This window comes from Equus caballus, chromosome 7 (genome assembly GCF_041296265.1).
Source record: "Equus caballus isolate H_3958 breed thoroughbred chromosome 7, TB-T2T, whole genome shotgun sequence".
In the NCBI taxonomy this organism is placed as follows: Eukaryota; Metazoa; Chordata; class Mammalia; order Perissodactyla; family Equidae; genus Equus; species Equus caballus.
In genome coordinates this window covers 47,185,615-47,208,637 of record NC_091690.1, presented here as the reverse complement: position 1 = coordinate 47,208,637, position 23,023 = coordinate 47,185,615, and the positions used below count along the sequence as shown (strand labels likewise).

Below are 23,023 nucleotides of genomic sequence, written 5' to 3'. Positions count from 1 at the left end.
GCTGCCCTGCAGCCAGCCCCCTGCGCCCGCGGCTGTCCCCTCGTTTGGGCCGCGACACCAGCAGATGTGACGGCCGGGGCTCAGCGAGGCTCGAAGCTTCCGGGGACGCACTCCTGTTCCCCATCTGCATCTTTTCTGCCTCAAACTTTCCTGAGAGTGTTAAGAAATTACTCCTTTAAAAATCAAACCACCTGCCCCCCAATATCTATTCTGGGGACCAGCTCAGGGCCGAGCAGAGGAGGCCTCAACCCCGCCCCCGGCGGCTGTCAGCCCCGGAGTCGTTTCTAGAATGGGGGACAGTACGCTCCCCGCCCCATTATTGAAAACCAGACTCCAGGCTCGACTGGAGGCCATCGGTCCCCATCACGTCCCTCTCTGTTCCCGGGCCCCAGTGCCCTCAGCCGGCACCTCCCCTCGGGCTCCCCGCCTGGGACGGTCTCTGTGGCTCTCTGGGCATGGTGACCATCCCCGTCTTACGGCGGCCTGAGGACACCCTCCCATCCGCGCCTGTCAGGACAAAACCGGGCTTACGGGTCTTTGAGAAGCAAAGCACAGGGGTGAGGTCTCCTGCCCGTCACGTCGAATCTGGAGTCGCAGGGTCACCGCACCACGGATGTCAGCCCGGCCGCTTGTGAAGGTGGCATCTGCGAGGTGTCCCCACCATAAACGACTCCGCCTCCCTTCCCATTGCGGCTTTGGGAGGGGGTCCCGCAGCCGGCACAGCGCAGAGGAGGGGGGAGCGTGTGCACATATTCAATCAATGGGACCCTCGGTGAGGAAGACCTGCCCCCGCCTCACTTGTCCTCTTTATTTAACAACAAAACGACGAGATGACCATCCCCTGTTGCTGGATCAGTTAGTCGGTCGCTTGTTGCAGTGTGGACTCTGCACAGAGCACGTGAGATGAGAGTCTCCAGCGGCCAGCGGGCGCCCGAAGATGCTCGCTGCCCCCCGACCTCGTCTCTGGCTCCAGGAGTGACCCCAAATCCTTTTATTCTTCTAAATGTTTAACAAGACAAGTTTGAATACTTTCCCTGATTGTAAAAGTGAATCGTGCTCATTGTGGAGAAATTTGAGGATACAGAGAAAGGTCGCAGGAATAAAGGTCCCTGCACCTGCCCGGGGGACCCGGACGGCGTCTTCTCATCTTTTTTTCTTACTTATATTTTCAAATATACGCACTTGAGACCACAAGGCGCTGCAGGCTGAACCACAGTCCCCGCCTGGTTCACCTGCTGAGGCCCTAACCCCAGTGTGACGGGGTCAGGAGGCGGGGCCTGTGGGAGGGAAGGGGTGGGCCGTGAGGGCGGGGCCCCATGACAGGATGAGCATCCTGATGACAAGGGACCAGCACTCTCCCCGCCCTGTGAGGCCACGGCGAGGAGGCCGTCTGCAAGCCGGGAGGAGCCCTCACCAGAACTGACCCTGCGGGCACCTGGTCTTGGACTCCAGGCTCCAGAACAGAGAGAAAAATCAATGTCTGCTGTTCAGTCCACCCCATCTGTGGTATCTGGTAATGGGGACCAAGTAGACTAAGATGCAAGCTTTATCTCACCTTGATTTTTTTTTTTTTTTTTTTTTTTTTTTTGCTGAGGAAGATTGGCCCTGAGTTGACATCTGTGCCAATCTTCCTCTATTTTGTATATGGGACGCAGCCACAGCATGGCTCAATGAGCAGTGTGTAGGTCCGTGCCCAGTGAACCCTGGGCCACTGTACGGAGGGGCCAGGTGGCATTTAACCAGCTGCCTCCCGTTTTGCTGTATTTTACAAGTAATGCTGGGTGCAAATCCTGATGCAAACCTTCGACAGCACTGCCGAGTTGAGGTGAGGGCTTTTTCCAGAAGGCACGTTAACCAGGAAGCCAAGAGGGAACGGAAAGAAACAAAGAAAACTGGGAAAGGCTGGAGGGGCCCGGGCACACCTTGCAGGCCAGTGCACTGTTCCCCCCACCAAAAGCGCTCTTCCCCAAACACCTGCCTGACTCACTCCTTCTCTGCGGAAACGTCACCTCCCCCAGGGAGCCCTCCCTGATTGCCTGTCCTAGACTAGCCCCTGCCCCCATCATTCGTTGTCTTGTGCTGTTTTCATCTCCACAGCGCGTGTCACTGTGTCCCACATTATGCGTCTGCTGACTGCCCACCTCCCACTCTGTGAGCATTTGCTACCTATGACGTTTACTGTTTGCGTCTGTCCCTCCTGTGGGGTGGGGACCTTTGTCATCTTCTTCATGACGGGGCCCCGACCGCCTGACTGCCTCTCAGCAATGCCCTGGGCGCCCGAGCCCATGGGTTCCAAGGCGCGTGGGGCAGCTGTGTCCCGACCCCCTGCCCCGGGGCTCACCGGGCGCGGCCCCGCCCAGCACAGAGGACAGAGACCACAGGCATGGAGCCCCCAGGACAGGCCGGGGCAGGTGGGCAGACGGCGGAGCCCAAGGGCGGGACCCTGAGGCCAGAAGGCCGCTCCACGCGGCTGCAGGAGCTCGGGGGGCCTGGGCCCGGCCCTCGGCCACGGAGTCCCCAGTGGCCGTGCTGGGGTGTCAATTCGGGGAGCCCCGAATTGCAAGCAGCTGATTTGGGGGTGATGTGAACTGAACTGTGCCCTCGTCCCCCCACAAAAGATGGTTGAAGTCCTTGGTGTGTGCCTGCATCTGGACACGGGGTCATCACACACGTGGCTCGGTCACATGGGGTCGTGGTCCTGACTCAGCGTGATGGCGTCCTTGCCAGCGATGGAGGGCCAGGAAGGACCCGCCCGGAGCCTCCGGGGGAGTCAGGCCTGCGCCACCCCGCCAGGGAACTCGCAGCCTCCAGGCTGTGGGGCACGTCGCTGCCCTGAGCCACCAGGTTCGCGGTACTTCATCCTGCTCTGGGCCCAAGTCACTGACAGGCCTCCGCCCAAAGGACGGTGATGGGATCTAAGTCGTGGAAAGTTCTAGAAGGCTGCGCTGAGTCGGTGGCAGTTACTAGCAGGTGAGGTGGGGAACACAGAGGGACCTCATGGTTCACGGACCTTCTTCAGGTGCCACTGGAGCTTTTACAATGAAAAATTCATACTGTCTCTAACAGCAACACCCGCCAGGGTGGAATCTGGCCCACACCGCTGGCCCAGGACCAGACACTGCTCTAAAAGCGTCACCTGTGTCCACTCACTCTGTCCTCGTGCCCTGTGAGGAGCACTGTGCTGCTCCTCATCTTGCCCACATGGACATGGAGGCACAGAGAGGCCAAGTGACTTGCCCAAAGTTGCACAGCAAGGAAGCAATGGACTCAGGATAGGAACCCAGGCAGCTCTGTGCTATCAACTACCACTCACCCCCCGGCCTGCCCTGAGCTTGCTCCCCTCGAGGGGGCTCAGCGCTAAGCTTCCACGACAAACATCCCCTCGTACGATGGAGCTTCTGACTGTAGCGTTTTTTGGAAGTTTGTTGTCCTGCTCGTGTTTCCTCTCCCACCACAGAGCCTCCGGACCCTTTCTCTGGGTGTCCGACCCCGTGACACAGCCCTTCCCCATGTTCACACTTGTCGCAGCTTCTCCCAGTTCCATTCTGCCCGGGCGCTGCCCCTACCTGTCTCCGCCTCTGTTTCATCCCCCCCCCCCCCGAGGCCTCCTCTCACCAGACTTGCAAAGCAAAAGTCTGAAACCCATAAACCGCCCCCCCCCCCCCGCCCCTAGCAAGCTTGGCCAAGGGGGCGTAACCTTTTGCCCAGGCTCTTTGCAGGCGAGACCCAAGAGAGCCTGAGCACCTCGGAGCTGCTGTCTGGTCCTGGAGACGCTGTGGGAGGACAAGTCTTCATGCAAATTAGAACAGCAGGTCCCTTTCCTACATCTTCCACGTTTGTTAACAAATTATCAAAATAACGGCAGAAATCTCTGTTGTCTGTGACATGAATGACACTCCTGACATGTGGTGACTTGTGCAGTGCCTGACATGAACAACCGTGCACGGCAGCTCTTTTTGCTGTCCACTCCCAAACTGCACTCTCAACCTTATCCTAAAATGAGCCACTGGTCAAAAGGACGGGTTCCTGTAAATGTCCCTCCACCCCAAGGGGGGGAAATTCCTTAAGGAAGATGCTCCCTGACCAGGACACTTCTGGGCAGAAAACTTCCAGAATCCTGGACAAGCCAAGAGCATCATCTAGAAAGGGAGGAGGTGGCGCCAGCTCCTGACAGACACGTCCACACTGCCCCCTGGACTCCTCGCCCCGTGGGGAGGGGTGTGGCTGGAGGAGGGCCAGTGGGAGCCCTGTGCAGGGCCCCCTGCACAGCTCCAAGGACGTTACTCTATTTTTTATCCTTTTTTTTTTATGAGGAAGACAGGCCCTGAGCTAGCATCCGTGCCTGTCTTCCTCTGTTTTATATGGGACGCCACCACAGCATGGTTTGACGAGCGGTGCATAGGTCCACACCTGGGATCCAAACCTGCAAACCCCGGCTAGCAAAGCAGAGCACGCAAACCCAACCACTATGCCAGTGGGCAGGCCCCTATCCGTGTTGGTTCTGGAATCACACAACCTTTACATGTACTCGAAAATCTAAAATTGTACTTCAACACTTGCCCAGTGAAAGATTGTTCAGCACCTGCATGCCCCTAGATCTCGGTCCCCCGAGGACCCCTCCCCATATCTTCAAAGGCCTGGGCCTCAGACCAGGTCTCCTGGGCCATGTGGAGTGTCCCTGGGCTGCCCTCCTGGCTCGGGGTCCCTCTCACGCAGCCTCAGCGGCGGGCTGGTCCGAGGGCCATCTCCCTGGGACGTCACGTCACTTACGTTGTAGAGGAGGTCGGTCCAGCCCTCCATGGTGATGCACTGGAACACAGTCAGCACTGCGAACAGGATGTTGTCGAACTGAGTGATCCCGTTGTTGGGCCCTTCCCAGTAGGGCTGACATTTGGTCCCATTGGGGCAGGTGCGGGCGGGTTCCTCTGTCCCACACGGAGCCGGGGACTCACCCTGAATGTCGTCTATGGAAGGGAAGGAGAGAGAAGTCAGAGGAAGCGGCCGGGAAAACCAGCTCTAAGGAATAGGAACCAGCGAGGATTCAACACTGTTGAAAAAAATAACTATTGGGATGAATGTATCAGTCTTTTTCCCAAAAACCCAACATTTGGCTTTGTTGATCTATTCATTGTTTTCTATTTCATTAATTTCTTCTCTAAGCTTTGCTACTTTTCTTGTTCTTTTCCTAAACTTTTGATATGGATTAACTTTCTTCAAGGCTATCAATTGCCCTTGAGGTACACCTTTAGCTGCATCTCACAAATTTCGTCACGTGTTAGTATCATTATTGTTTAAGTAAAATATTTGGCAATTTCCATTATTATTTTTTCTTTGATCCATGAATAACCAAGAAGTATTTTTTTTTTTAAAAAACTTGTCAGATATATACAAAAACAGGCTAGTATAATGCATTCCCATGTGCCTGTCACCAACTTCAACACATACTGACTCAGGGCTAGTCTTGTTTCATCTGGATCCCCTGCCCACACTTTGCCTCACCGCTAAAATATTTCTAAACTCAATCGCAGACGTTCTATCATTTCCTCCACAAACGAGAAGCACATCTCTTAGCTTCCAACACTTCCAGAGTTATCTTTTTGTTACCGATCTGCAGCTTCATTGCACTGTGATCAGAGGATACGTTCCGCGTTATTCAGTCCTTTGAAATCCATTGAGATGCTCTTTTTGGTCCCTAATACGGTCCGTTTTGGTAAATGCGTGTGTGCATTGTGAGGCAGTCAGGTGCAGAGTTCTCCGACTTCCATTAGGATGGATTTGTCACTTGTGCTGCGTTGTTCTTCTGTAGCCCGACCGATCCCTTTCTTGAGATGCACTGGGCACAGGGAGCTGTTCCGGGGGCGAGGGAGGCCAGTACGCACAGTACTTACCCTCGGGCACAGGAGCTGAGCTTTCTCCCCAAATAGCAGGAAGCAGATTGTGAAAATGGCACAAGGAAAGAGACATGTGCCCGTGGATGCCCCTCTTGCTGGAAACCACACGGCTCCCTGGTGGAGCTGGGCTGGGCGCTAAAGGTCGGGTCCGAATTCCAAGGTGTTGATGGGGAGGGAGGAGGCCCCCATGGGGTCAGGGGTCCCATGGGGTCAGGGGAGCACAGGACACCCCGGGAGCGGCCCCAGTGGAGCACAGCAGTGGGTACCAGAGAACTGTGCTCAGCGGGTGACACTGCTGACGGCTTCAGAGAAGAGACGACATTGTCCGTCTGCCAAGAAGACAGACAGCCGGGCGTGCAGACTCAAGCTCCCCGCTCAACAGAGACACACCTCTGTCTGTGCGCCACGGGTTTCGCGGCACCAGGTCCCGACCCCGGCTCAGCGCGTGGTGAGAGGGATAAACCAGCACGGAACCCGCGGATCTCACTGGCCTCCAGGCTCCAGTTAGATGGCCCACCCTGCGTGCAAACTCGGCTCAGTGCCGTCCTCAGGGCTCGGCGGCCCCGAGCGCTCGTGTTTGCCGGGAGGCAGAAGCCTCAGCCTTGCAGACGAGGGGTCTGCTCCTTGAATCTTCCGGAAGCTCTCGGAAGGCAGGAGGCTTTGCTTCATCTTCACATTCAGCCCGGGGCTGGTGCACAGGACCAGGGTCCCGATGACAATGGGACATGGCTGGAAACCCGTCCCTCAGTATCAGCTCCGCCCGCGATGCCCCCGCCCCTGCCCCCATCACGAAACACTGGGGGCTGCTGCCAGCCAAGCAATGGGCCAGAGTCTGAGGAATCCGGTTATAAATATATTTTAAAATTAACCTGCTGCCTGGTGTCTGCGTGGATCTTTCTCTTACTCACACGCCGTGTATTTTTAATCTCAGGCTTTTCTGGCATCCTCCCGAGTGGAGGCTTCCTGCCCTCGGCCCCACCCATGCCTGTCCCCTCGGAACCCGGCTCAGACCCAAGCCGGCGCCCCCCGGCTGGAGGGAGAGAAAAACCCGCAGAACCCTGGGCTCCAGGGCTCCTGGCTCCTCGGCTCTGGGCTGAGTTTCCGAGGGCCCTGCCCACATCACCCCGGCTCTCGCTCCCGCCCGGGTGAGGAGGCCAGGCCCTGAAATAGATCTGCCTCAATCAACACCTTCTTCATCAGGGAAAGAAATAATTAGGACAGCCCATATTGGGCGAACTTCACAGGCCCAGGAGAGAAGGAGGCAGGAGGAAGAAAAAAAGCATCTCGAGTGAGCCCACCGGGTTTCTTTCCCTCGGGGGGGCCTGGGGACAGGGCTGGACCTCGGGGTCACCAGGTGGACAGGAGAATGGGACGCTGCTCAGGACAGTATCTTCTTGCCAAGAAGACAACCCTGAATCCTCTTTCCTGTCCCACACGGTTCCCCTTCAGGCTTCACTGTCCACGCTGTGTCCACCCCCTCCTTCTGGGACCCTCGGCCCACCACGAGCTTTCAGTCGGCCCATCTGCACGGGGACGGCTGGGGGTCCAGACACTGAAATTCAGGCTTCCAGCCTCATTTGGTTCCACTCGGTTCTCGGGCTGCCGAGAGGAAGAGTCTGGACAGCAGGGGTTTGAACCGGAAATGTACCTGGAAGCTGCTGTGTCCCTTGGCATGCAGACAGTGGGGACACCGCCAGGCCATGCGTGGACCCTGGGCTGTGCCAGGGAGGTGCCTCCCACCTCCCGGCTTTTCTCCACCTGTCCCCCCACCTGCTACTCAGCCACCAGAGGGCTGATGCTGGCACAGGGGGATGGAGGGGCCCGGACCCCGCCTGGCTAGTTCCGAGGCTCGGACTGGCCGGTGCCACGACTCCTGGCACATTCCAGGGGGACCAGAAGGAGCCACCCTCTCCTCTCCTCTTCTCCTGGGAAGGAGTCGCCACTCACAAAGCCATGAGTCCCATTCCTTCCTCTCCCTTCCTGCCTCAGGACGCAGCTCGGGCTGCGGGCACTGTCTACACCCTGTTCCCATCTGTCCGCCCCGTCACGCTCCCTGGTCTCCAGCCCAGCGCGCAGGGCAGCCGGCCTGCCAGGGCACCGACGCCCACCGGGGCTGTCTCGCCGGCACCGGGGGCAGAAGTTGGTGGGCAAATAGTCAGCCCCCTGCCCCTCAGTGGGACGGCTCTGAGCGCATGTCCAACGCTGGCTCCCCATGGTGCCCAGCGGGACTGAGCCCGGTGCCCACGTGACAACCTGCCTGGTGGCAGCCCCTCGCTGGACGTCCTCCCTTCCCCGTCTCGCTTCCCCGCCCCCCAATGGGGCCTCCTGGGCCCACTTCCCAAGTAAATCCCTCACCCCGGGGAGCCTCTGGGGGGGGGCCCAGCACAAGGCCCCGGCGATGAGCAAGAGCTGGGGGCCATGTCACCCCTGCCCGGCCTGCAGGCTTCTGGAAGGGCCCCTCCCAGCTTCCGGGAGAAAGGAGCAGACCCCGCATGTCCCTCCCGGGAGCCTGTCCCCAAGCGGGGGGAGAACAAACAGAAGGGAGGTGGAAGGAAACACACTGTGCGGCTCAGACCTACCTGTACCCTCCTCAAAGCAGGTGGTGTGGAATTTCCCCATATAAAATTCTAACCCTATGATTGCAAAAATAAGGATCGCGAAAAACAGCAGGAGACCGATCTGCAGCAGGGGGATCATTGCCTTCATGATCGACTTCAGGACGACTTGTAAACCTGGGGAGACACAGAGAGAGGCCCCACGGCCGTGAGCAGGCATCCCAACCCGCCCCAAGGGGCCTGGCAAGGGAGGTGGGGGCGACGGTGAGGAAGGACGGAGCCTGGACCACATGGAGGCCGGCCATGGCGATGACGGGAGCAAGCCGCCTAAGTTTTTAAAGCACTTTCTGTTTTTAAATACTTTAAAAAGCACTTGACGTATGCCCAGTCATCTGATGACCTTTGGCAGAAAGGGGTGGAAATCCATCACTTTCTGAGCCATGTTCTGCGGGGGTTGGCTTCACCCCGAGGGGGAGTCCTTTCCTCATTCATACAGAGGCGCCGACGGGCTGGTGGCAGCCCCGCCCCGGCAGGCAGCCGGCGTCCCAGATCCCGTCCTGGGAAACCAGCCAGTGCTCCACTGGCTTCCAGCACAAACCCACGAGGTGGGGCCTGCGCAGAATCAGCCCATTTTGCAGAGGCGGAAAGCAAGGCTCAGAGATGTTGCAAGTCAGCCAAGGGCACAAGAAACAGGCAGGATTCAAGTGACAAGCCCAGGTCTGAGTGACATCCAACCCTACAGTCGGAACCACTGAGCTGCGTACCGGGAAAGTCTCTGGTTAAAACTGGGGTTCCAACCCGTGGCCTGAGGCTTCGCTCCTCCATTTAGAAGAACTGGCCATGGCCCACAGTTAGCATCTCCTGACGGGGTAGACGCAGCCGGAGAGAGGACCGTCAAGGAGGCCCAAGGGGCCGTGCTGCCCCAGGGGTCCAAAGCGTAAGGCGATGCCTGTGGAGGCAGCGGGGCAGGGCGTCCGGGGCTCGGGCACCATGCTGCTGGTGCCAGGCCAGGTCTCCTCTGCTGTGCTGCGCCCACCTCCAGACGCCACCCCGCTTCCTTGTAGAACCACCCCTGGGCCCAGGAGCTGCCTTCCCTGGGGGGCCACTGCTTCCCCACCTCCCACCCCCAAGACTGGTCAGAGAAGCACGAGCGTCCAGCCGCCCTGCTGACTCTGGTGCCACTCACATGGCCGAGCTCCCCAAGGGTCAGGCCCCGCCCCGTCCCGCTGCCCTGGCTCCCTCTCCCCCCACCACCGCCCCAGCACAGCAGGTGCATCTGAACACCTCGCCTGGGTCACCCACTCACTAGCAAAGCGACCTGGAGCAAGCAGGCCGCTACTGGGAACCTCAGTTTCTTCCTCTGTAAACAGGGGTAACACGGCCCCTCCCCCAGGACTAAATGAGAGCAATGCGCCCGACACGTGCCGGTGGCCCCTGCAGACGCCTGAGCACCTTCCTTCCACAGAAGCATCTGCGGGGGGTCACCTGGGAAGCCGCACCCTTTAGGCCCGGACGGCAGTGAAATGCAACATGGTGACAATAATAGCACCCGCCTTGCAGGCTCGTGAGGGGAAACGAGTGTGAAAAATGGACAACACTGAGCACAGCGCCCAGCACGTGGCACACGCTCATAAATTATTATATTAACTGACGCAGTAGGACAGGAAAAGATCGGCCCTGTTTTGTTTTTTGTTTGTTTTTCTTTTTTCGCAGCTGAACCTAATCTTGACCCCAAAGACTGCAGCCGCCCCACCCCACCCCCCACCCCCGCCCAGAGGGCGGATGAGAAGCGTCCTGGGAGAGGGAGAAAGCAGCCCGGCCGAGGACTGGCTCCAGAGCTCATTGCTGGGAAGATGTGAGAGCTCGAGAGAGTAAAGTGACTTTCTGAGCCTCAGCCTTTTCATCCGTGAAATGGGTTCACGGGGCGGCTGTGAGGACAAACCAGGACGCTGTGGTCCAGCGCCCCCGCAGGGCCCGGCGCACAGCGGGCGTTCAATGAGCGGGAATGGCCGCCGCCACCAGTGTGGCTGTCCATGCTTGGGTTCACGCTGGCTAAGTCCTAGTTCTGCCGCTTCTCAGCTGTGTGACCCTGTTCAAATTATTCAGTCGCTCTGAGCCTCAGTTTCCCCAACTGCAAAATGGAGAGATTGGCCCTGTCAGCTCCACAGGCTGGGAGAGCGGAAAGAGATGACTTGCGGTGCTGAGCGGCCACACACAGTGCTGCTTGACACGTGGGGCTCCTGGTGTGACTCTGGGCGCTCCCGGGGTCTCCGGGCGGTGGCTGCCCTGACAGCCGGAGAAGCCCTGGGGGCCCCATGATGCTCTGCGGGGGAAGCGAGGCCCCAGGACCCCGAGCCAAGGCCTCGCCGGGGCGGGAGACTCACGCACTTGGGATCCCAGACACCAACTTGAGCGGCCGCAGCACCCGAACTGCCCTCAGCGTCCGCAGGTCGAACTCCGTCCCGACTGTCGCCAAGATGCTGGAAGAAAGAAGACAGAAAGGAAAACACGGTGGGTTTCAGGGTCAGATCGATGGGGGGAGGGGGTGCGGTCCGATGACGTCATCTATCGGCCGGGTGACCACGGCGGGTGACCACGGCAGGTGACCCGGCATCGCTGGGCCTCAGCTTCGTCCCCCGTGAAACAGTGTCAGCAGCGCCTGCCCCAGGGGACAAGATAGGTTGGACGAGGACCCGAGCGGGCGCGTGGCTGATGGCGCTCAGCAGACACTGGACTGGGGGCCTCAGTTTCACCTTTTGTACAACAGGGAATGACAGTACCAAAGGATTGTGAGGATTAAACAAATTGACACTTGTGAAGCAGTTGGTGTGGCGCTCGGCACACAGAAGTGCGCTAACTACTCAGGAATAAATGAAGAAACAGACAGCAGATGTGGCCCCCAGTGTGGACGGTCTGCATCTGCCCTGGAAGGGGCTCACGGTCCCGAGCCTCGGGTCACAGAGTCACTCTCGCAGACGCGGGTGAGCAGGAATCACAGTGAGAGGGGAGGTGAGCCCTCTGCAGACACCCTGCCCCCCATCCCGGGAAGACCCCATCCTCAGACCTCGTCTGTGAACCTGTTGGTGAGATGAGGGTGCAGCAGCACCTCCCCAGGTGGCACGGAGACCCCAGACCCGTCTCCTGAATGACTCCGTTTCTGAGGTGGGTGACACGGAGCGCACCAGCACGGCGCAGCTCGACTGAAGAGGCCACCATCAGCGCTGCAGACGACGGAGCAGAGATGCCGCAGACCAGAGGGGGCAGCACATGGGTAATTCGGGGGCATCCCCAGTCCTGTCTGGGGTCTGGAACGGGGTCACCGTTCCAGCCTCTGAACAACCAGCATCTGCATCTCTTTGTCTGAGGGCTGGCCCCAAACCTGAGACAGGCTGGGGATGTCCCTGCAGGGGGACCCCTCAACCAAGAGCTGCCGGGGGCAAGGGTCTTGATGCCCCAGCACCCCACCCCTCATCCCAGACCGCTCTGAGGTGTGAGTGTCACATGGGCCCCCGGGGTGCCCGAGCCCAGCTACCACAGGGGTAAGCTGCTCGGCCCCCCACCCCTCCCGGCCTCCCCTCCATCCGCATTCCTGGGGTCACCTCCCAGATGAAGTGCTTGCACCTGCCTTCTCGTTACGGGAACTTTCCTGGGGCCCCCAAACTAAGGCAGGGAGTGTTCCCAACTCGTTTTCAAGACTCCTCCTAGAGCAGAGACAGCATTTGAGGTTGGACTGACCTATTTTTTCACCATCAACAAATGTGCATCTGAGCAAACCCCACGTGCCGGGCAGAGACAGACACGAGGCCGTCCCTGCCCCACGCAGCTGACGCAGAAGAAAGACGCTTAACCAAAAGCACAGACAATGAATGAGTCCATCACAGGCGAGAGGCGACCTCAGAGACAGGAAGACAGCAGCTGTGAGGGCACACAACAGGTCGCATTAACCAGTCCGGGACCCAAGAGGCCCCCACCTCAAGCTGAGGTCCCGCGGATGAGGAGGAGGAACCTGGACAGTGGCGGGAGAACTTTCCAGGCTGAGGAAACGGCCAAGACAGAGAGCCTGCAGTGGGAAGGAGCTCGGCGAATCCAAGGCACGAGGCAGTGCCGTGGTGGGGAGTGAACGGCACCACGAGTCTGCCGGGAGGTGGGGGCCGTGCCACGGAGCCTACAGAACTTGTAACTCAGTTACTCTATTGTTCTCTTCCTCTACCAACTTTCTCACATTCACGTGGCTTTGTCAAACTCCACTTTATAAATCCTTGTTCTATTTCTGCATCTCGCTCTCTCCCCTTTTAGCAGACAGAAGCTGCTGGTTAGGGCAGCCCAGCCGATGACGGGTGTTGGTGGGGCCTGCATGCATTCACTTCGCAGCATTAATTGAGCGCCAACAGCACGCCGGGCCTCGTCTGGGTCCCCGGGACACGAGTCACAGGAATCCCCGTCTGTGCGGGGGAGATGGAGAGAAAAGCCAGCAAGGATGCCGGTGTCAGGGTGATGAGTACGGGGAGAAAGCAACGCCGAGAAGAGAGCATGGGTGACGTGGGGCGGAGGGGAGCCGGGATGCTCATCAATCGGCAGGGAGGCAGCTCAGGACTGGGGATGTTCAGACCAGCGCTGCCCGGGAGAAATTTAATAAGAGCTGCGTCTGAAATTTAAAATTTTCTAGTAGCCACATTCACAGAGTAAAAATGGGTGAAATTAATTTCAATAACATAGTTTCTTTAACCCAGTCAATCTGAAGTGTGAGCATGTCAACAGACGATTGACAGGAAAAATTCTTGAATAAGACATTTTATACATTCTTTTCTCTGGACTGAGTCTTTGAAACCTGGCGTGCAGTCTACACTTCCAGCACATCTCAATTTAGGGCCTCAATGGCCACGTGTGAACATACTGGACAAGGCAGGTCCTGAGAACAGACTCGTGTGGAGAAAGCGAGGGGATGAGCCACATCAACGTGTAAGGGGGACTCTAGGCAGAGGGACAACCAGTGCAAAGGCCCTGAGGCTGGACTGTCCCTGGTACCTTGAGGAACAGTGAGGAGGACAGTGTGGCTGGAGCTGAGGGAGCCAGGGTGACCGTGGGTGGAGATGAGGGTGGGGAGGTGAAAGGCAGGTCATGCAGGGCCCCGTGGGCCATGGGGAGGACTCTGGCTTTTGCTCCGAGTGAAGTGGGAGCCATGGAGGGTTCTGAGCATTGGAGGGACGTGACTTGACTTGTATTAAAATAAGACCCCTCTCGGGGGCCAGGCCGGAAGCTGGGGGGGAGGGGGGAGGTGGCCCTGGTCCAGGTGAGCAATGGTGGGTCTAGAGCAGGTCGTGCTGGATGCAGTGGTGACGCTCAGATGAGCCCAGCCCCACCGTTAGGTGACCAGGTGTGTCGGGGAGAGAGCCAAGCATGAGTGTCTGTGGCCCCGGGGCCGCAGGAGGCGGGAAGGGGGAGGAAGTGAACGCGGACAGGAGGGCTGGGGACGGTGCCACTGTGCGGCCCGGGTCTGGGGAGGTGGGCTGGTCATGCGGACAGTGGGAGTCGTGTCGGGTTTGGAGCAGCGGAGGGGTGTGATCAGCGCTGGCGGTAGGAAGGCGGCCTGACAGCTGAGAGGACAGATTGGCGGTGATGGAGGCAGGAGGCAGGAGGGAGCCGGGGAGCAGGCAGGCGTCACGAGGGCTGGAACTAGGACAAAGGCAGTGGGAGTACAAACGAGGCCCCGATTTATATATAGCCGCCACTGCGGGCTGGGCACCATGGAGCCGCCGGGCTTGCCAGGTCCTCCCGCAGCCCGCCGGTCGGCGCGGCGAGGCCCCTCTGAGAGGAGGAGACTCGAGCCCAGAAGGCCCCAGCGCCTTCCTGCTCTGGACAGACCATCAGGCGACGGTCATTCATTTATGCAACAAGGGTTTGTTGAGCACCCACTGTGTGCTGCTCAGGGAGCGACTGAGGATGCCGCCATGAGCAAGGGGACAACGGGAAACCACATGATATGTCACATGGTGCGAAGTGCCGTGGAGAGGAAGGTCAAGAGCTGCAGAAGCCAGTTTTCTTAACTCCCTGGTTAAAACCTTCTAGCTGCTTCCGTCAAGCCAAGAAAAAAATCCAAACTCTGTCACGACCATGAGACCTTGCGTGACGTGACCCCCCCGCCCTGTCCCGCCACACTCGGCTGCTCAGGCTTTCTGCTCTGGCGACAGGAAGGGCACCTGCCCACCGCGGGGAAGTTACAGGGGCCTCCTCTCCCGCCACAAACACGGCCTCCTCCCCAGCTCCCTCCTCCCAGCCTGGCGGCCCCTTCTGACCCCTCCGGGCCTCCTCAGAGGGGCTCTCCACGGCCCTCTAGATGGACACCCGCACCCTCCAGAATTACATTATTAAGTTGTGTCCATTATTCACCTCCTCTGCTGGAGAGTCAGCCCACGAGGGCGCAGACCTTTGTCATCATAGCACGTTGGCACCCATCACGGCCTGGCAGGCGCTCAGCAAACGTTTGGTGATTGAGCGAGGAGTGGCAGAGGGAGGGGCCAGGGTGGACCCGATGTCCCAGGGCCACAGATACAGTGGAGAGAGCCAAGGGCCCCAGTGCGAACAGCAACACTTTCAGAGACAAGCAGAGGAAGGAGACGGGAGAAAAGGAGGGTGAAGTTGCAGGGTTGGGAGGGGACCACGCAGGGAGCGCCACCTCCGCCGTGAAATTCCGAGCAGCGTCCAGAGAAAGGCGAGGCCCTTGGGCTCCAGGGGACACAGAGATGAGACAGACGCACGGACAGAGAGCACGCGGCTCGGGGCGTCAGGCCCCGGGAGCTCGAGGCGGCCGAGAGAGCACGAGGCAGGACCTGGCTCGGGGGCCGAGAGGACCGAAGGCGTCCAAGCGAGAGGGAGAAGCTGGCGGCCCTCAGAGCCGCGCCCGACACGGTACATGCCGCCACACGCAGCGATGGAACACACGCACAAATTAATTAAATTACACATTTGGTTCCTCAGTCGCCTTAGCTGTGCTCACACTCAGCTATTCCGATATATGACTAATTTAATTTAAATTAGGTCAGCAGTTCCGTTCCTCAGCCCCACCCGTCGCACTTCAGTGGCCACGTGCGGACGGTGCACACAGGACATCTCATCCCCGCGGAAGGTTCCGTGGGTGGCGCCGCCTTGCACGTCCACCCCGCCACGTCTTATGCTCACAGCTGCATCCCCAATGCCTGAAGCTGCTCCTGGCAGACAGCAGGCGCTCAATAAATGCTGGTCAAATAAATAAGGAAAAAGTGAGATGTGGGAAAGCGTAGCGATTGCTGACGGAACATTCTAGAAGAGACGGAGGTGGATGGAAGGAAGGACTTGTCTTACAGTAGGAAAGGCATCGGGGAGGACACTGACGTTGTCCACCACGGCCCTCCCCGGCCCGCCCCTGCCACAGAGCCCGCCAGCCTGTCTCCCAGGATGCCCGGCGCCGGGGGCACTGGTCACATGGCCCTGCCATGCGCTGGCAGGACCCCTCTGAGAGTCTGCCGGGGGCTTCTGGAGAGTTCCCCTCCGTGAGGAGTCACCTGGCGGGAGATGGCCCCTCCTCTTTGGCTGAACACTTTTGCGTCTACACGGGGTGGTTGGGGGCCGCCTTGGAACGAGGGGGCCTCTCGGCACCGCGAGTGGTCAGGGTTACCAGGAAGGCCCTCACCCTGTGAGGGCAGAGCGGGAAGATGGGAAGGACTGCTTGGAGGCTCTGAGCTGCGGAGCCGGCCCTGTGACCAACCGCCCGGCCTCGGGCTTAGAATGCGCACGACAGACACCCTCCTGAGCGGCCGAGAGCCGGGCAGCCGGTTCAAATCCCAGTTCCGCCAATCACGAGCTGTGTGGCCCTGGGAAAGTCAGGCATCCTCTCTGTGCCTCAATTTCCTAAGCTGTAAAATAGAGACAAGAACATTTCCCTCACAGGAGTGGGAACTCACGCGATATGCTTGGAACTGTGCTTGGAATTTAGCAAGTCCTACAGAACTGTCTGCTTCCATGGTCATCACCATCGTCATCACTTTAATTTTTGTTCCTTGCCCCTAAGCGATACCAGGAGCCCTGATCACCTTCATCCTCCTCCACCAGGCGGGACGCCTGTGACTTCACACACTGAGGTCCCACCGGGTGCCCCAGTCTCCTCACCAGGGAAACCTTCTACTCATTTCTCTGACAGGGAAGCTGAGACCTGGACGGGTCAGCTTAGCTATGTGTCCACAGTCACGCAGCTAACACGCGGCACCTGGATCCTGAGTCTGGCTCTGTCCCCTCCACCGGGCCACCCCTGGTTAACTCCGCCAGCCCCCTTCCCCTGCCGGGACCCCAGCCAAGCTTACGCCTCCGCCAGCCTGAGCGCAGGAAGGAGCAGGATCTTTCTCCAGCTGGCTGACGTCAGGGTTCAATAAATATCTACGGAGGAGCAACTACTATGTGACAGCCGGGTGATGAGGGAACATGTTCAAAGGCCCTGGGGCCGCAGAGGCCTCATGGAGAGAGCGAGGTGGAGAACAGGAGAATGAGAGGGAGATGCTAGCGTGGCTGGAAAGCAGGGATGGGTGGGCATGTGTGGACCCCTGACCTCAGGGTGGAAGAAGCAGCTGCCCCGAGGATCCAGGTCACATCTTCCTGAGATGGGACTGGGGAGCGCAGCTGCTTCCCATGCGCCCACACGCCTGCCGCTCGCGGAGCATGGGAACCCTCAAGTTCATCCTTCTGTCGCTGGCTTTCAGTTCCTCTCGGGAAAACTATTTCTGAAGTCCCCTCGTTAAAGCCTCAGACGCAGAGAGTTGAGTTAACGGCTGTCCTCAGCTAGCGGCACGTTTTCACCCAGGTCTGTGCGAGCCCCTCTCGATCATTTGTTCATTCGTTCATCCGTCTTTCCCTTTCATCCTCATGCTCATCCCCATCCCCCAGAGACAAGCCCCACGACGTGTCACCTGGTCTCCCTGGACTGCATTCCTGCAAACCATGCGCTTCACTCTCAGCCGTGTATCTTAGCATACACGAATGGCACGACAGCGCGGCAGGTCTTGCTGTCTTCTGTTTTCCCCAGAACGGTGTTTTCAAGCCCCAGCCAGGACGGTCTGACGGACGTGGTCCGGGGCCCTCACCGGGCCCGCAGGTGCATTCGCCACCCCCGCCGCGGAGCCCAGTTGGCCTCCCGCTGCTCCCCCACGGACGGCGCTGGGGCAGCGTCCGCGAACCTGCCCTTACGGACCCGGGGAAAGTCTCCCCCAGACAGGTGCCCGGGCCCAGGACTGTGGGCGGCCCTGCAGCACGGCCCCCCTGCCCGCATCCCACGGACGGTGCAGGGCCCCCCGGGCCTGCATCCCGCTGCCCGTCGTATCCGCCTTTCTAGTTCTCACCACCCCAAGAGGCACGCAGAAACGGCCACCGTTTTCATTTTCATCCTCTGCTTACAGGTGATTCTGAGTCCACCTCACGCGCTGAGCGGCTTTGCAGCCTTCTCCTCCTTAATCAGCCCCATCACGCTTTGTGCCCCCTTCCTACCGGGGTTGCTGAGCTATTTTTACTGACTTGCAGGCGTTCCTTCATATAGTCTCGATCAGCGCTGCTCAGTGTGGGAGCCACACATGGCTACCGAGGCTCGAAATGTGGCTAGTCTGAGTGAGGAACTGAGTTTTAAATCGTATTTACTTTTAATTCCTTTCCACTGAAAATAGCCACACGTGGCTGGGGGCCACCAGACGGGACAGCAGTCAGATCTTGGTCCCTGGTCAGCTTTTCCTGTCATTTTACACACGATTTACAAACACTTCAGTACTTACGACGTGCCAGGGGCCAGTCTAAATGATTTACACACATTAACTCGTTTAAAACTCCTAACAGCCCCGTAGGCAGACACTACTCCTTCTGTTTTATTGATGAGGAAACTGAGGCACAGAGAGGTTGAGTAACTTGCTCAAGGATTCGTAGGAAACAGTACAACCGGGATCTGGATCCGGGCAGGTTGGTTCCCAAGGTGTCTTTATCTGAACAGGACATCTTGCTTTCCCGTGCTCGAGGGTCCTTCCGCTGTGGAGTTGCTGCTCTGAGTTCCGCTTGGGGGCCCTCCCCTTGGCCGCGTTTTCTCCCTCGACATGACGTTCTTCCACCTGCCCAGGGTCCTGGGAGACCCCTACCCTGTGCCCTGAGCGGCTCCTGCCCTTCTCTGTCTTTTAATGCAGCCAAAGCACAAAGGGACATCTATCTGGGGGACTCCTGCAGCTCTTAAAGCCTGGTGTTTTCTTAAATAAAGTGGAGCAGTAGCAGGTGCAAAGCCCAGGAGGCCCGAGGTGAGGGATTCCAGAAGAGACGGGGCTCAAGGCCGGAGTTGAGGGGTTCCGGAAGGGACCGGAGCTGCAGAGGACTGGGCTGCTGGGCCAGTGGCATGTCCCCCTGATGCCTGCAAGGCAGACGGAGGCAGTGGAGGGAGGGCTCCCCTAGAGAGACAGGGCGGGAGGGGGAGGACGCTGGTGGCCTGAGGGGGCGCCGAGGGAGCAATTTGTCCAGGTTTCAACTGGAGAGCGTGGTGTTGGCGGAGAAGGAGGGTCCGGAGGCCCCGGGAGGCGGCGAGGAGACAGGCGTGGTGCCGTTTTCAGCTGAGTCCCCGACACTCGGTGGCTCCTCCAGAGAGGCGCTCTCAGGTCAGAATAAAAACAAAAGCTGGATTCTCGCCCTCGGCTGGCGGGAGTTTACACGGCCCCCGCGTGGGGGAATTGCAGGCAGCTTCCGCCGGAGCCGAGCAGCGTCCTCCCTGGGGCCCAGAAACGCCACCCCCGGGCCGACCTCCCAGGAGAGCGCCAGCTGTGGTCACAGAGGACCAGCGCGGGGTGCCGACAGCAGCCTCCTCTGTAACAGCCCCGAGCGGGAAGGACCCAAACGTCCACCCACAGTGACGGGGATAACGGCGCACGGCACGCAGGCCATGGGGGTGAGCGACCTCGGGGTCGGGTCACACACGCCGGGGGAGGGGGCCAGTGGGCAGGCCGCGGCCAGGGGTGTACAACTCAGGAAGGACAGCAGGACGGATCTGTGCTCTCCGCGTCAGGAAGGGTCACCGGCGACCGCAGGGAAAAGCAGAGAGTGTCTGCGGGTGGGGGTATCCTGCCCCCTGACCGGGTGTTGGTTACACAATTGTGTTCAGTTTTTGAAAATTACTCAGGTCGTACCCGTGTATGTGTGCTTTTCTGCACGTGTGTTTACTTTAACACAAAATCAGAAAAACAGACTTAGAAATAAGCTAACATTTCTTGCGTGCTTGCTGTGGGCCAGGCGGTGTGCAGTATTCTATTCAACGGCCAGACGACCCCATGATGTCAGGCCTGTCAGTCCCTCTACTTTCCAGATCAGAGAGGTTGAGGCACTGGTCCAAGCTCGCACAGCTGGGACATGGCTGAGCTGAGTTTTGATCCTACATCCCATTCACTTCTAACTCCTCTGCAATACTTCCCAGCCTTGGAAAAACGAAGTGACATGGATTTTTCCGAGACAGAGGAGGAAAAGAAAAAAAAAACGAGATGATGCTGACTACTCCTCGATGGCTCCCCAGGTCCCCTCTCCAGCTTGCTCTGCACCCTGTGGGGTCAACCCCTTCAGACTACATCTCCCAGAATGCTTTGCTCTGGTTCCAGTTGGCCTGGACAATGGGAGGTGCCTGCAGAAGATGAGGGCAAGGGGTTGGGGTGTTGCTTTGGTGCCCCTTCCCTGGTCCTGACAGCACGGCACGGCAGCTGCTCCACTGGGGCTCGGGGGGCGCGGGGACAGCAACGGCTTCCAGCTGGGGATCCCAACACCCCGTGCCTTTTCCTTAACCTGCCGCAACCCTTTAGGGAGCTCCTGTGTGACCCGCTCCTCACGTGGAACCACCTGAGGGCGCATCCTGCTTCCTGTTGGGACCCTGATTGACCGACGGTGGGAGGAGTGAGCGGTCCCGGAAGGCTGCCCATCTGAGGGTTCTGAAACCCTGGCTTCTGAGATGACGGTCTCTGGGGAGTGGCATTTGGCTCCGGGTTTCCTCACCCCAAGGGGCGGGGGTCTCGGCTGCCTGCTCCAAAGGAGACTTCAAACGGGGGGAACCTTCTAGTAGGCTCTTGCCTGAGCGATGCCTCGGAGCAGGAAGCCCAAGAAGCGGGGATGGGGGGCATGGACGAGGATGGGGTGCCCCTCAGAGCTGTCCCCAGGCAGCACTTGCCAGGGGGTGACAGGGACCAAGGTGTGGCATCAAGTCTCAGTGGGGCCCCATGGCAGATGCCACTTGCTGCCTCTTCCTGCTGGCCGCTCCGCTGGACCGCACTTCCCAGTGTCGTAGGCCCGGCCACGTGGCCCCATTTTGGCGACGGGAAGGCCAGCGGGGGTGAGGCGGGTCACAGGCCGGGGCCCAGAAACGTTCCAGCACTTCCCTCCGTGCACTTCCCGGCTGTGGCTTCATGCCGAGGAGCATGGGGACCTTGGAGGCCGTGGTGAAGACAAGTAGCCTTGATGCAGAAGGAGCCGGGTCCCTGCCTGGAGGAGAGCAGCTTGCCGTTCAAGAATACTCGTTCTGGACTTCAGGTGTGCAAGAGCCGAACGTTGTCTGAGCCTCTGTGCGTGTTGGGCTCTTTGTCACAGCAGCGAGCGCGCCCAATATGCTCACTAGGGACTTAACTTACCTGATAGACAGGAAGTTGTGCAGCTAAATGTCAGCTGCGTGAGGCCACGCACCTGTCTCTCGTTCACCGAAGGGCCCCCAGTCCCCCGAATGGGGCCCAGCACACGGGGAGCCTCCACCAGCAAGGACATGCCGAAGGAGCTGCCGTCCTTCTCTCCAGAACGAAAGGCAGCAAAGGGAGGGCTCCCGCCCCCAGGTGGATGGGCTGGGCTCAGACCCTGCCCAACTGTTCACTAACTGGCCATGCAGGGCGAGTTCTCAAGCCTCAGTTTCCTCACAGGGAGGGTGGAGCATCACGTCAAAGCTTCCTCGTTTTGGGGACAGCGGGCGGATGGGACGTGGCTGGCCCGAGAAGTGCTGAGCACAGTGGCTGCTGCACAGTGAGCCCTCTGGGCAAACCCGAAACGCTGGAACTGCCCTGGTAACTCCCAGGCCCCTCGAGCATGGGGAGGGAGGGGCGGGGTGGGCCGGGGTGACAGCCAAGGACCGACTCAGAAACCCAGCCGTGACACCCCCAGGACCCCTCTGCGTCCCGGGAGGGCTCAAGTCTCCGCTTCTCGTCCAGACCTCAAACCGACTCTGCGGGAACCAGCCCCACGGCCTGGGGATCGGGAACCCCACTGGGCCCGGGGCTCAGAGGGCCTGGCCGAGTCCTCGGGACTCAAGGAGGGGACGAGCCACGGCTGAAGGCAGGCGGCCCACGTTTCCTGGGTATTCTTCCTACAACCAGCCTGGAGGGACGGTGACTGGACACACACCTTAGGACTGATCAAGTTTTCCTCCTCCATTAATTAAAATGTGAATCAAAGCTGAGTCACTGAAGAGAGAAAGTGAACAGTCCCAACCTCCTTCCTGGCGCGGAGAGATGAGTCAGCAGAAGTCGGACCCAGAAGAAAGAAGAGAAGGAAGAAAAGCAGAAGAGACGCAGGACTCAGGGCAGCAGCGACACGGGCCTGACTCACCAGCAGAAAAAAGCCCTCAATTCTGTCCCAAGACCAACCAGCCGAACCCTCCAGTGAGCAAACCTCTCCTTCTCGTTTTCACACAGACCACAGGCAGCCCGAGTTCCCCGGAAGATTCCATGGTCTCCCTTCTCGCTTCCTTTGGGCAACGGCAGGCTCCTCACCACGCCAAAGCTGACCTCCCATCTCCATCCTGTGTGTTGTCTTCCCCACAAAGCCCGACGCTGCCCTCTGCATTCACACACAGTGTTTCACAAGCTCATGGAAGACCGGGCAGCCGTGTGGCCTCCGGTCAATGGGAAAAGGCCACCAGAAGCAAGAGCAGAAGATTCTGGAAGTGGGGCCCTCAGGATCAGGGCGGCCACGGAGATTGCTGGCTAAAAATACGGCTCCTGGAGCCAGGCTGGGCCTGAATCCTGGCTCCATGTAGCCCCGGGGCAGCTAATCTGTCTTTCTGAGCCTCAGTGTCCTCATCTGTGAAACGGGGACAGTAAAGGAACCAACCAGAGTGTGGTGAAGATGAAGAAGGAAACACCCACTGGAAGGTGGCAATGATCATATTCACTAGAAAAAATTAGTCCCACAATCCCCGCTCACCCCTAAGTTCATCCCAGGGAAAAGGATCAGACCAGCCGGGGAGAGGGCCTCGCCAAGCACCGAGGTCACATGGGGCCCGCACAGACACTCACGCAGGTGTGTGTGTGTGTATATGCATGTGTGTGCATGTGTGCGTGCACAATTTCCCCCACACAGCTGCCTGAAGGCACGTAGCAGCCCATGCTCTGCCCCTGACGTCCACATCACCAAGTTCAGGAGGATTATTTTCAGTTTCAAATTCTCAGGGTGTCACCAATGACCACCACTTTGATCCTCTGATATCTGAATTGTTCTCCCTTGAAGAACTCATGGGGTCTCTGTTCTTGTCAATTTTTAACTAATGAATGGTGTCCAGGCCCCATCGGTCAAGGT

At 59.0% G+C, this 23,023-nt stretch overlaps 1 protein-coding gene across 6 annotated transcripts in view; it reads right to left on the bottom strand.

Annotated features, from left to right (window-relative positions):
* Positions 1 to 23,023, bottom strand: part of CACNA1A (calcium voltage-gated channel subunit alpha1 A) — a 203,188-nt gene that overhangs the window by 111,917 nt on the left and 68,248 nt on the right. For all 6 annotated transcript variants that reach the window (XR_011440598.1, XM_070273031.1, XM_070273033.1 and 3 more), the window contains exons 4-6: positions 10,835 to 10,926; positions 8,471 to 8,623; positions 4,771 to 4,964 (exon numbers count right to left, since the gene is read on the bottom strand). Coding sequence is in view for 5 of the 6 variants with exons in the window: in XM_070273031.1 (XP_070129132.1) it covers positions 4,771 to 4,964; positions 8,471 to 8,623; positions 10,835 to 10,926 (439 nt within the window). In the remaining variant the exon portion in view is untranslated. The remainder of the gene's footprint in view (positions 1 to 4,770; positions 4,965 to 8,470; positions 8,624 to 10,834; positions 10,927 to 23,023) is intronic.